The sequence below is a fragment of the Amblyraja radiata genome, chromosome 41 (genome assembly GCF_010909765.2).
Source record: "Amblyraja radiata isolate CabotCenter1 chromosome 41, sAmbRad1.1.pri, whole genome shotgun sequence".
In the NCBI taxonomy this organism is placed as follows: Eukaryota; Metazoa; Chordata; class Chondrichthyes; order Rajiformes; family Rajidae; genus Amblyraja; species Amblyraja radiata.
In genome coordinates this window covers 8,156,057-8,168,880 of record NC_045996.1, presented here as the reverse complement: position 1 = coordinate 8,168,880, position 12,824 = coordinate 8,156,057, and the positions used below count along the sequence as shown (strand labels likewise).

Genomic DNA, 12,824 nt, shown 5'->3' with positions numbered 1-12,824 from the left:
GACAGCAAAGTCTCAACAGCCCCGGCAAACATATTATCATTTCCCCAATCAGGCTGAGATCACCCCCAAACTTGTGGAACATTTTATTTCAGTTTTGGTTTGGTTCGTAGTTACAGCACGGAAACAGGCCCTTCGGCCCACCGAGTCCAGGCCGCCCAGTGATCGATCACCCGTACACATTAGTTCCATGCTATCCCACTTTCTCCCTGCACACTAGGGGAGCAATTGCTGTAGAGGGCTCATTAACCTGCAAACCCGCAGGGCTTTGGGATGTGGGAGGAAACCGGAGCGCCCGGAGAAAACCCACGTGGTCCCAGGAAAACTCGGAAGAGACAGCACCCGTAGCCGGGATGGAACCCGGGTCTCTTACGCTGTGAGGCAGCAACTCTACCGCTGCGCCACCACGATTATATTAGACCACCTCGAGTTTGCGGACCAGTACACAGGGTATGTCGTCACTAGCGATCTTATCCAGACTTCCTCATATTTTGTTTAAGAAGGAACTGCAGATGCTGGAGAATCGAAGGTGGACAAAAGTGCTGGAGAAACTCAGCGGGTGCAGCAGCATCTATGGAGCAAAGGAAATAGGCAACGTTTCGGGCCGAAAGGCCTCATATTTTGTTTTATTTTGCCTTGCAACATATATGGAGGCCATTGGGCCCATCAAATCATGAGGAGTTTAGTATAGTATAGAGATACAGAGCGGGAACAGGCCCTCCGGCCCACCGGGTTCGGGTTCGATCCTGACCTTGTGTGCTGTCGATACGGAGTTTGCACGTTCTCCCTGTGGGTTTTCTCCGGGCGCTCCGGTTTCCTCCCACATTCCAAAGATGTACAAGTTTGTGTGGGGGGAGAGGGGGAGGTGGGGGGTGGTGGAGGGGGAGGGGGGGAGGTGAGGGGGGTTGGGATGGTGATAGGGTGGGGGGTGTTGGGTTGGTGGGGGGAGGTGAGGGGGGTGGGGATGGTGATGGGGTGGTGGGTGTTGGGTTGGTGGGGGGAGGTGAGGGGGGTGGGGATGGTGGAGAGTGAGGGGGGGGGGAAACGAGGAAAAGCAAGACCGTGTCAACGAGCCATCCACTCATGCTGCACTGTACCTGCCAGGACAGAGTAGGTGGTCAGGGCCCCTTCACCTCCGATATACAGGAACACCGGGCCCCCCTGCGGCTCCCACAGTTTCGTGTTCACCCAGTATCTCTGCGGAACAAAGGCACATTGACGAAAGGAATCCTCCCACACAGAAGATAGACACAAAGTGCTGGAGTAACTCAGCGGGACAGGCAGCATCTCTGGAGAGAAGGAATGGGTGACGTTTCGGGTCGAGACCCTTCTTCAGACGAGCGTGTGGTGGAGACAGCTAGAGGCGGCGGGGCAGAATGATCAAGGGAGTTAGCTGGGCGAGGAGAGAGAGAGAGAGAGAAAGAGGAAAGAGAACTAGAGATAGGGAGAGGGGAGAGTAAGATGGAGAGGGGAGGGAAGGTGAGAGAGAGTGAGAGAGAGTGCGGGATAGAAGGGGAGAGATATAGGGAGATGTCGGAGTGAAATGGCGCAAGAGGCTGGTGGAGTCAAGGGATATGGGGAGAAGGCAGGCACGGGTTATTGATTGGGGATGATCATCCATGATCACAATGAATGGCGGTACTGGCTCGAAGGGCCGAATGGCCTCCTCCTGCGCCTATTTTCTATGTTTCTGTGAGAGTGAAGTGAGAGAGAGTGAGTGAGTGAGTGAGTGATATTGAATGAGAGAGAGGGAGAATCAGATGCAAGTAAGATTTTGGATGACCAGCCATGATCATATTGAATGACAGTGCTGGCTCGAAGGGCCGAATGGCCTCCTCCTGTTTCTATGTCTCTATGTTTCGATAGCCTGCCAGTATTCACCTGCTTGTACGTGGCATTGTTTTGACGGTTGAAGTGGTCCAGAGGTTGGGGGAAGAACTCCTCCTGGGGCTCCAGATGTTGGGCACTGCCCAGAGCTGCAGAGGACCAGCGCTGGCCCCCCCGCACATGGTCCCGGGCGCGCTGCTCCCTCGCCTGCAGAACCTTCTCCTTGATCAGCCACATGTTACGCCCTGGAAAAGACAACAGCAGCATTGGGGTTAACGGAGGTCAAAGACGGGGTGGCAATAGACAACAGGTGCAGGAGTAGAGGCCATTCAGCCCTTCGAGCCAGCACCGCCATTCAATGTGATCATGGCTGATCATCCCCAATCAGTACCCCGTTCCTGCCTTCTCCCCTGACTCCATTTAAGAATTTATCCCCTTACTCCTTATTTAAGAATAAGAGGTCGGCCATTTAGAACGGAGACGAGGAAACACTTTTTCTCACAGAGAGTGGTGAGTCTGTGGAATTCTCCGCCTCAGAGGGCGGTGGAGGCCGGTTCTCTGGATGCTTTCATGAGAGAGCTAGATAGGGCTCTTAAAGATAGCGGAGTCAGGGGATATGGGGAGAAGGCAGGAACGGGGTACTGATTGGGGATGATCAGCCATGATCACATTGAATGGCGGTGCTGGCTCGAAGGGCCGAATGGCCTACTCCTGCACCTCTTGTCTATTGTCCACTATCTTTAAGAGCCCTATCTATCTCTCTCTTGAAAGTATCCAGAGAACTGGCCTCCTCCGCCCTCTGAGGAAGAGAATTCTACACAGGTTTGGAGATTAATTGGCTTGGTATAAATGTAAATTGCCCCTAGTGTGTGTAGGATAGTGTTAGTGGGGGATCGCTGGTCGGTGCGGACTTGAAGGGCCTGTTTCCGAGCTTTATCTCTAAACTAAACTAAAATTAACCAAAGTTCTACTTGACCGTTGAGTTAGTTAACGGGGCGAATGGCTGGGAGTGTGAATGACTTTATCACTGAGGGTGACCGGAAACGTCATCGAACCATGTTCTCCAGAGATGCTGCCTGACCCGCTGCGTTCCTCCAGCACTTTGTGCCCCTTGTTGTAAACCGGCGCCTGCAGTTCCTTGTATTCTGCTCATCACTGACCTCCCCCCCACCCCAGTCCCAGAGTCGCTGACTCAACAAAACCAGCCGCTGACTCAGCTCTCTGAGTCATTCCCGAGACCACAATCACGGGTTTTCTGTAACCTGATCGCCCGTCCCACTGATACTATTGCAACACCAGCCTGCGCGCGCGCACACACACACACACACACACACACACACACGCGCACACGCACACACGCACACGCACACGCACACACGCACACGCACACGCACACACACACGCACACGCGCACACACACACACACACACTCTCGAGTGCAGGGCGAGAGAGAGAGATATAAGCTCTGGGCAGCATGATACAAAATGTAAAGTCGTCATAGAGGCGGGCAGGGAGACATGGAGAATCAGGGGCTGCAGAGAAGGCCTGATGACACAGCGGTAGAGTTGCTGCCTTACAGCGCCGGAGAACCAGGTTCCATCCTGCCTGTACAGAGTTTGAACATTATAGACAATAGACAATAGGTGCAGGAGTAGGCCATTTGGCCCTTCGAGCCAGCACCGCCATTCAATGTGATCACCCCCAATCTGTACCCCGTTCCTGCCTTCTCCCCATATCCCCTGACTCCGCTATCTTTAAGAGCCCCATCTAGCTCTCTCTTGAAAGCATCCAGAGAACCTGCCTCCACCGCCCTCTGAGGCAGAGAATTCCACAGATTCACCACTCTCTGTGAGAAAAAGTGTTTCCTCGTCTCCGTTCTAAATGGCTTACCCCTTATTCTTAAACTGTGTGTGTGGTCCCTGGTTCTGGACTCCCCCAACATCGGGAACATGTTTCCTGCCTCTAGCGTGTCCAAGCCCTTAATAATCTTAACATTCTCCCCGTTACCCGTGTGGGTTTTCTCCGGGTGCTCCGGTTTCCTCCAACACTTCAAAGACGTGCAGGTCCCCAGGTTAATTGGCTTCGGTAAAATCTCTAAACTAAAGTAAACTAAAATAAGAAGCATCTCCCTTCCCGGACCCAACATGGGGCGACTCTGCTCGTAGACCATAGAGATACAGCGTGGAAACAGGCCATTCGGCCCGCCCAGTACGTACCGACCAGCGGTCGCCCTGTATACTAGCACTATCCCACTGCACACCATGGACAATTCTTCACAACTCTTGCCAAAGTCAATTAACTCACAAACCTGCATGTCTTTGGAGTGTGGGAGGAAGCCGGAGCACCCGGAGAAAACCCACGCAGGTCACGGGGAGAACGCGCAAACTCCACACAGACAGCACCCGTAGTCAGGATCAAACCTGAATCTCTGGCGCTGTGAGGCAGCAACTCTACCGCTGCGCCACCGTGCTGCCCCTGTTGGTAGAGCTGCTGCCTCACAGCATCAGCGACCCCGGTTCGATCCTGACCTCAGGTGCTGTCTGTGTGGAGTTTGCGCGTTCTCCCTGTGACCTCGTGGGTTTCCTCCGGGCGCTCCAGTTTCCTGCCACATCCCAAAGACGTGTGGGTTTGTAGGTTAATTGGCCCTCAGTAAATTGTCCGCTAGTGGTGAGGAAGTGGGATAACATGGGTTAGTATTGACCCGATGGGCTGAAGGGTCGGTTTCCACCCTGTGTCTCGAAACCTAAAACCCAAATGATGTGTACATAGGCAGGCAGACAAGTGTGGCGTCTCAAGTCAGGCCAGTTGAGACTTGCCCACCACTCTGGAAGCTTGGCACCATGCCCACTCCCTGCCCATCCCTAGCCCTTACAGCTCAGGTGCTCATAGCCCCATCCCCAGGGATGTACTCTCCCAGCTGATGGACGGTGGCGCAGCAGTAGAGTTGCTGCCTCACAGCGCCAGAGACCCGGGTTCAATCCCGACTACAGGTGCTGTCTGTACGGAGTTTGCACGTTCTCCCCGTGACCAGCGTGGGTTTTCTCCGGGTGCTCCGGTTTCCTCCCACACTCCAAAGACATACAGGTTTGTAGGTTAATTGGCTTGGGTAAAAAGTGTAAATTGCCCCTAGTGTGTGTCGGATAGTGTTAGCGTGCGGGGATCGCTGGGCGGCACGGACTCGGTGGGCCGAAGGGCCTGTTTCAACGCTGTATCTCTAAACTAAACTTTGAAAAACCCTCCTCCTCCACCCCAGTTTGGGGCAGAGTCTCCAAATCAGCAACCCTGATGCAGCAACCCTTTGCCTTATGGGGGGAAGAGAAACTCAAAATGCTTCTAGTAACACAAACCTCTTCCTTAAAACCCACCTGGTCAGGAACTAAGTTAAACCCTCACACCCAGAGAGGCAAGAAAGAGGGTTTGCTTTCACCCACTTCCTCATTTTCTTCTAATGAAATGATGAATAAGCATTTTCATAGCAGCCTGCCTGCAGTGAGCTAGATAGGGCTCTTAAAGAAAGCAGAGTCAGGGGATATGGGGAGAAGGCAGGAACAGGGTACTGATTGGGGATGATCAGCCATGGTTACATTGAGTGGCGGTGTTGAATCGAAGGGCCGAATGGCCTACTCCTGCATCTATTGTCTATTCCCAAGAGCTTTATAGCCAACAAACTCTCCCTTAGTTTAGAGATACAGCGCGGAAACAGGCCCTTCGGCCCACAATGTCCATGCCCACCACAAGGCCAAGCTAAACTAATCTCTGCCTGTACGTGTTCCATATCCCTCCACTCCCTGCAAAGCCAATTGCCTGTCTAATGTTGGAATGGTAGATGGATACGAGACCCAGGTTCCATCCCGACCTCCAGTGCTAATTGTGTGGAGTTTGCACGTTCTCCGTGACTGCATGGGTTCCCTCCGAGTAGAATCATTTGGATTTAAATATAATGTTTTCACCCAATTAATAAATGTTGTGTGGAACCCTAGTGTATATTCAAGGTGGCCCTTACATCCCATATCATGAAAACAATGGAGCGGCTACTCATTCGTCTCCTGAGACCACAAGTCCAGCACGCACTCGACCCACTACAGTTTGCATACCAGGAGAACATTGTGGTGGATGACGCAGTCCTCTACATGCCATCTACATGCTGCACCGAATCTACTCCTCTTTGGACAAACCCGGTGGCTATGTGAGGATTATGTTCTTCGACTTCTCAAGTGCGTTCAACACCATCCAACCCCTGATTCTGAATGACAAGCTTAAGAAGATGGGGGTGGATTCCACATTTATCTCCTGGATATACGACTACCTGACGGGTCGACCACAGTTTGTCAAGCTGGGGGACAGTGTCTCTGGCACAGTGGTGTGCAATGTTGGAGCCCCACAGGGAACGGTTCTGGCCCCGTTCCTCTTCACCCTGTATACAGCAGACTTTAACTATAAGTCTGACACATGCCACGTACAGAAATATTCAGATGTTACAGCGATTGTGGCATGTGTAAAGAACGGGCAGGAGGAGGAATACAGGAACTTGACCAGTTCCTTTTGTGCCTGGAGTGAAGAGAACTGTCTCATCCTGAACACAACAAAGACTAAAGAGATGGTGGTTAACTTTGGCAGGTCCAAGCTCCCCCTTCAGCCGGTCAACGCTGCAGGGGCTGACATTGAGGTGGTGCAGACATATAAATACCTTGGAGTGCACCTTGATAACAAACTGGCCTGGTCTGTCAACTCTGACTGCCTCTACAAAAAAGACCAGAGCAGACTCTTTTTCCTCAGAAGGCTCAAATCCTTCAATGTGTGTAATGATATGCTGCACATGTTTTACAACACGGTGGTTGCAAGTGTTATTTTCTACGCTGTTGTCTGCTGGGGCAACAGCATTAGTGCAAAAAACAACAAGAAGCTGGTCAAACTGGTTAAACGAGCTAGCTCAGTGCTGGAGGGGAGAGTAGACTCTGGGATGGATGTGCTTGAGAGGCGTATGAGGCACAAGGTGCAGGTCATCCCGAAAAACCCCGGGCATCCCCTCCATGTAATTCTGGAGTCAAAAGAGCACTCGGAACAACAACCGGCTCCTCTCCCTGCCCTGTAGAACGGAGCGGTTCAGGAGATCCTTCACCCCTGCAGCCATTAGATTTTATAATTCGGACCGCTAGGCTGTAGGGGGATGCATTTTGCAATTTTTAATTTTTAACTGTTAATTATTGGTCTTTTTAAGTATTTATTGCTCTCAGGTAGTGTCCACATTGTATTCTATGTATTTTCTGTCTGCGTTCGTTTTGAATCTGTGGGTTTGTTGGTTGGGGGCTTCTGGACATCTGAATTTCCCTGAGGGGATCAATAAAGTATTTATTTATTATTATTATTATTAAGATAGACCCAATCTACTCTGTCAAAAGCCTTTTGAGCATCTAAACTTAATAGCATTGAAGTCTGATGCTTCCTTTTTGCACATGTCATGATATTCAGGACCCGCCTAATATTATTGGCTCCCTGTCTGCCTGTTTGATCAGGATGTATCAATTGTTTTATAATCTTTTGGGTTCTCTTGGTTAATATAGCACTGAGTATCTTTAGGTCATTGCATAAGAGACTTATCGGTCTGTAGCCTTCACATCCTGTGCGATCCTTCAGCCAAGGCATAATTATAGCCAGAATCGGAGAAAGCTCGTTCTCAAAACATTTATAAAACTCTCCCGGAATCCGAGGATCCTCCAGTGCTTCTACTCAGCGGCTGTGGAAAGCATCTTGTCCGGAAATATTACCATCTGGTTTGGGAATTGCTCTGCCCAGGACAAGAAGGCTCTGCAGAGAGTAGTGCGTTCGGCCGAACGCACTATGGGAACTTCACTCGCAGGAACTATACATCAGGAGGTGCAACTCCAGAGCCAATAAAATCATGGGAGACCCCTTCCACCCCAGCAACGGACTGTTCCAGCTGCTACGGTCAGGCAAACGCCTCCGTTGCCATGCTGTGAGAACGGAGAGGTTGAGAAGGAGTTTCGTCCCAGAGGCCATTCGGACTGTAAACTCCTATCTCACCAGGGACTAACTTTACTGAATGATTTTCCTTCCAATATTTAATATGTAAAAGAATATGTGTGTGTTTATGATTGTGTTTGTAGTTTGTTTGGTTGTTTGATTTATTTGTCTTTTTGCACAAAGTCCGCGAGCATTGCCACTTTTCATTTCACTGCACATCTCGTATGTGTATGTGACGAATAAACTTGACTTGACTTGAATCCCATCCGTCCCCTGGGACATGTTGTTCTTTAATTTTTTTATTACTTCTTTTATTTCCTGCTCTTCTATTTGTGTTGTCATATTTCTCGCTTCTTCTTGAGAAAGGCAGGGCATTTTTAATCCAGAAAAGAAAGTTCAGATCATTTGCTCTTTTATCTATGATTTCAGGAGAGTCGTATAACTGTTCATAGAAGGAGGCAAACGCTTCTGTGATTTCTCGTGGTTGTGAAACTAACTCATTTACTCCGAGCGGACAGGACATCAGACTCCGGTAAGACCAGAGGTGGGGGTCTGTGAATTTATGTAAATAAAGCATGGTGCACGGACTCCACCATCATCGAGAGTCACTGCTCAGCTAACCTTGAGTTCCTCTTGGTTAGATGCAGACCGTTCTATCTGCCCAGAGAGTTTACCTCCACTGTTGTGACTGCAGCCTATATCCCTCCTGATGCTAATGCCAAGCTTGCAATGAAAGAGCTGCATACTTCCATTAGCAATCAACAGACGCACAACCCCGAGGCAGCCTTCATTGTTGCGGGTGACTTCAATCACTCTAACCTGAAGACTGTACTCCCCAAATTCCACCAACTTGTCTCCTTCCCCACTAGAGTAGACAAGACACTGGACAAAGTCTACACCAACATGGCTGAAGCTTACAAAGCCATCCCCCTCCCCCACCTTGGTCAGTCTGATCACGTCTCACTGTTCCTGCTCCCTAAGTACTCCCCACTCATCAGACGGGTTAAACCAACTGTGAGGACAGTTAAAGTCTGGTCAGAGGAAGCGGACTTCACACTTCAGCAGTGTTTTGGGAACACTGACTGGAAGGTGTTTGCAGCCCAGGCCACCCTTGACTCCCACACGGACATTGATTCCTACACATCCTCTGTTCTGGACTTTATAAACTCCACCATCAATAGTGTCACCTCCCTCAAACGGCTAGTACAGAATCAATGGGCCGAAGGGACTGTTTCATACTGTGACCCCACCTTCTGATCACTAAACAATTTACAATTCATGTACAGTCTCTTAAAGCTTTGGCTAGAAACTATAACTGTTTTCCCCTTCTGGATGCAGTTAGATGGCTGCACTGGTTCACATTTCCAGCAAGCAGGAAGTACTTGGAGTTTCAAGCAACGATCCTATGAAGCACGAATCTAACCCTATAATCACACACACACACAAACTGTTCCCCCGTAACGCTGATTACACTGCGCGAGGGATATACAAAGTCGGAGGTACACAAAAATGCTGGAGAAACTCAGCGGGTGCAGCAGCATCTATGCAGCGAAGGAAATAGGTAAACTTTCGGGCCGAAACCCTTCTTCAGGCGTTATTGATTGATTGATTGATTATACCTTTAATAATCCTTTACAGGAAATTACAGTGCCACGACAGCTTCAAGACAGACATAACACCACACATTTCCTCAAATGGCTTCCATACTTAACAAGTTAAAATACAAGTTAAAATACAAGTTAAAATACAAGTTAAAATACAAGTTAAAATACAATTAATTTAAAAAAAGTGCAGTTATTTATGCGCATTATACAAAGTCGGGTCGGGTTACTAAATTGGCCGGTGGCGTACTACATGTCAGCTGATTGGATTTAGCAGGAGTGGACTATCTTGCTCGCTTTAGGATCTTTGGTTTCAAGTGTCTCAAGTTCAGCCCAGGCGAGCAAACCCTTGCTCCAGTACATTGTCCCAGGACAGCAACCCCAGTCATATCCTCTACCCCTTCCCCCTCTTCCTTCATCCCCCTCCCCTGCCCCTCCATTCCCCTCCCCATCCACTCCATCCCCCTCTTTCTCCCCTTTTTCACAATCGCCACCCTCTTCCTTGGGCTTTTTCTCTCCCCCTCTTCATCCCTCCTCCCTATTACCTCGTCCCGTCTCTCACGCTCTCTCCCCCCTTCTCTCTTTCTATCTCTCTCCCCCTCCCTCTCTCTCCACTCTCGCTCTCACTCTCTCTCTCTCTCTGACCCCCTCCCACCCTCTCACTCTCTCTCTCACTCTGACCCTCTCTCACCCTGACTTTCTCTCCCTCTTTCTCCCCTTCTTTCTCCCCTTCTCTCTCCACTTTTATTCCCCCCCTCCCTCTTTTCTCCTCTCACTCTCTCCCCCCTTTTATCCGCTCACCTCCGAGCCCCAGTGCCGAGTGTCCCCGGGCCAGGAGCAGCAGCAACATTGCGACCACCAGCGGCTCCATCGTTCCAGCGTCTCCGCCCCGCAACCCCGGGCAGTGACGTCATGGGGGATTCCCCAGCGCCAGAGCCCGCCCCCAGTGCCCCCTCCCATTGGCTGCGCCGCCCGTCCATAACCCAGTCCCGCCCCCAGAGCCCCCTCCCATTGGCTGCCCCGCCCGTCCATAACCCAGTCCCGCCCCCAGTGCCCCCTCCCGCCCGTCCATAACCCAGTCCCGCCCCCAGTGCCCCCTCCCGCCCGTCCATAACCCAGTCCCGCCCCCAGTACCCCCTCCCATTGGCTGCGCCGCCCATCTATAACCCAGTCCCGCCCCCAGTGCCCCCTCCCATTGGCAGCTCCTTCCGTCCATAACCCAGTCCCGCCCCCAGAGCCCCCTCCCATTGGCTGCCCCGCCCGTCCACAACCCGGTCCCCGCCCTCTCCTTATTTATCATTGGTCACCAATTGCTGGGTAGATTTCAGCTGAAGATAGACACAAAATGCTGGAGTAACTCAGTGGGACAGGCAGCATCTCTGGAGAGAAGGAATGGGTGACGTTCCTGGTCGGGACCCTTCTTGCCAGACATAATGAACTGCAGATGCTGGTTTGCAGAAAAGAAAACACACAAAGTGTGCTGGAGTAACTCAGCGGGTCATTAAATGATAGGAGCAGAATTCTGGCCATTCGGCCCATCAAGTCTACTCCGCCATTCAATCATGGCTGATCTATCTCTTCCTCCTAACCCCATTCTCCTGCCTTCTCCCCGTAACCTCTGACACCCGTACTGATCAAGAATATATCTATCTCTGCCTTAAAAATATCCACTGACTTGGCCTCCACAGCCGTCTGTGGCAATGAATTCCACAGATTCACCACCCTCCGACTAAAGAAATTCCTCCTCATCTCCTTCCTAAAGAAACGTCCTTTAATTCTGAGACTGTGTCCTCTAGTCCTAGATTCTCCCACCAGTGGAAACTTCCTCACCACGTCTACTCTATCCAGGCCTTTCACTATTCGGTAAATTTCAATGAGCTCAGTGGGTCAGTGTGTGTATGTGTATATGTACACACACTGACATTTCTTGTTCTCGTTTGTTATATTGTTTACAGTGTACTATATTCTCTTATGCTGCGACAAGTAAGAATTTCATTGTTCTAAGATAGACGCAAAATGCTGGAGTAACTCAGCGGGCCAGGCAGCATCTCTGGAGAAAATGAATGGGTGACATTCCGGGTCGTGATCTTTCTTGCCAGACACAGGAACTGCAGATGCTGGTTTACAGAAAAGACACAAAGCGCTGGAGTAATTCAGGTCAGGCTGCATCTCTGGCGAACATGGTAAGTTTTTGTGCAGGAAGGAACTGCAGGTGCTGGTTTATACCGAAGATAGACACAAAATGCTGGAGTAACTCTACTGGGACAGCACGGTGGCCCAGCGGTAGAGTTTCTGCCTCACAGCACCAGGGACCCGGGTTCGATCCTGACTACGGGTGCTGTCTGTACGGAGTTTGCACGCTCTCCCCGTGACCCCGTTGGTTTCCTCCGGATGCTCCGGTTTCTTTCCACACTCCAAAAATGTGCATGTTTGCAAATTAATTGACTTCAATGAAATTAAAAATTGCCCTTGTATGTACCATAGTGTTCGTGTACGGGGCGATCATAGATCGTCGCAGACTCGATGGGCCGAAAGGTCTCTTTCCGCACTGTATCTCCAGTGTCTAAAGTAATGTCTTAAGGGCCAGGCAGCAACTCTGGAGAGAAGGAATGGGCGTCTTGGAGAGAAGGAATGGGTGTTTGGGTCGAGACCCAAAACGTCACCCATTCCTTCTGTACAGAGATGCTGCCTCACCCGCTGAGTTATTCCAGCATTTTTTGTCTACCTTAAACTATATTCTGCACTCTGTATCTTCCCCTTTGCTCTACCTATTGTACTTGTGTTTGATTTGATTGCATTTTGTTTTTATCTTATCTGATAGGATAGCATGCAACACAAAGCGCTACATGTGACAATGATAAATATAAACCTAATGCCCCCGTCCCACTTAGGAAACCTGAACGGAATCCTCTGGAGACTTTGTGCCCCACCCAAGGTTTCCGTGCGGTTCCCGGAGGTTGCAGGTGGTTGCCGGAGGTTGCAGGTAGTGGAAGCAGGTAGGGAGACTGACAAAAACCTCCGGGAACCGCACGGAAACCTTGGGTGGGGCGCAAAGTCTCCAGAGGTTTCCGTTCAGGTTTCCTAAGTGGGACGGGGGCAATACGATAGCCAATTGACACTCCACTGATTCGACACAGCCAAGGAAACAGGTCAATTGGTCCACCAAATCGACACTGACCATCAAGTATAGACACAAAAAACTGGATGAAACATAAACCAAAGGAATAGTTAGATCTCAAGCCGGGTGTTGAGCAGTCAGGTTGTCATCTCTGCGTCGATGATTCCTTGGTATGGTTTTGTGTTGTTGGCATCTGTCTCCACAAAGTATTCCATGAGAGAAGACTGTGTGTTTTCTTTTCTGTAAACCAGCATCTGCAGTTCCTTAGCACTGCAGTTCCTGCAGCATTTGGTGGCGCG

The 12,824-nt window shown here is 50.4% G+C and overlaps 1 protein-coding gene across 1 annotated transcript in view; it reads right to left on the bottom strand.

The window, feature by feature from the left end:
- Positions 1-10,302, bottom strand: part of prss16 (serine protease 16) — a 17,491-nt gene extending 7,189 nt beyond the window's left edge. The window contains exons 1-3 of the mRNA XM_033014409.1: positions 10,209-10,302; positions 1,879-2,069; positions 1,095-1,194 (exon numbers count right to left, since the gene is read on the bottom strand). Coding sequence (XP_032870300.1) covers positions 1,095-1,194; positions 1,879-2,069; positions 10,209-10,278 — 361 coding nt within the window. The 5' untranslated portion in view covers positions 10,279-10,302. The remainder of the gene's footprint in view (positions 1-1,094; positions 1,195-1,878; positions 2,070-10,208) is intronic.
- Between the last annotated feature and the right edge of the window lie 2,522 nt (positions 10,303-12,824).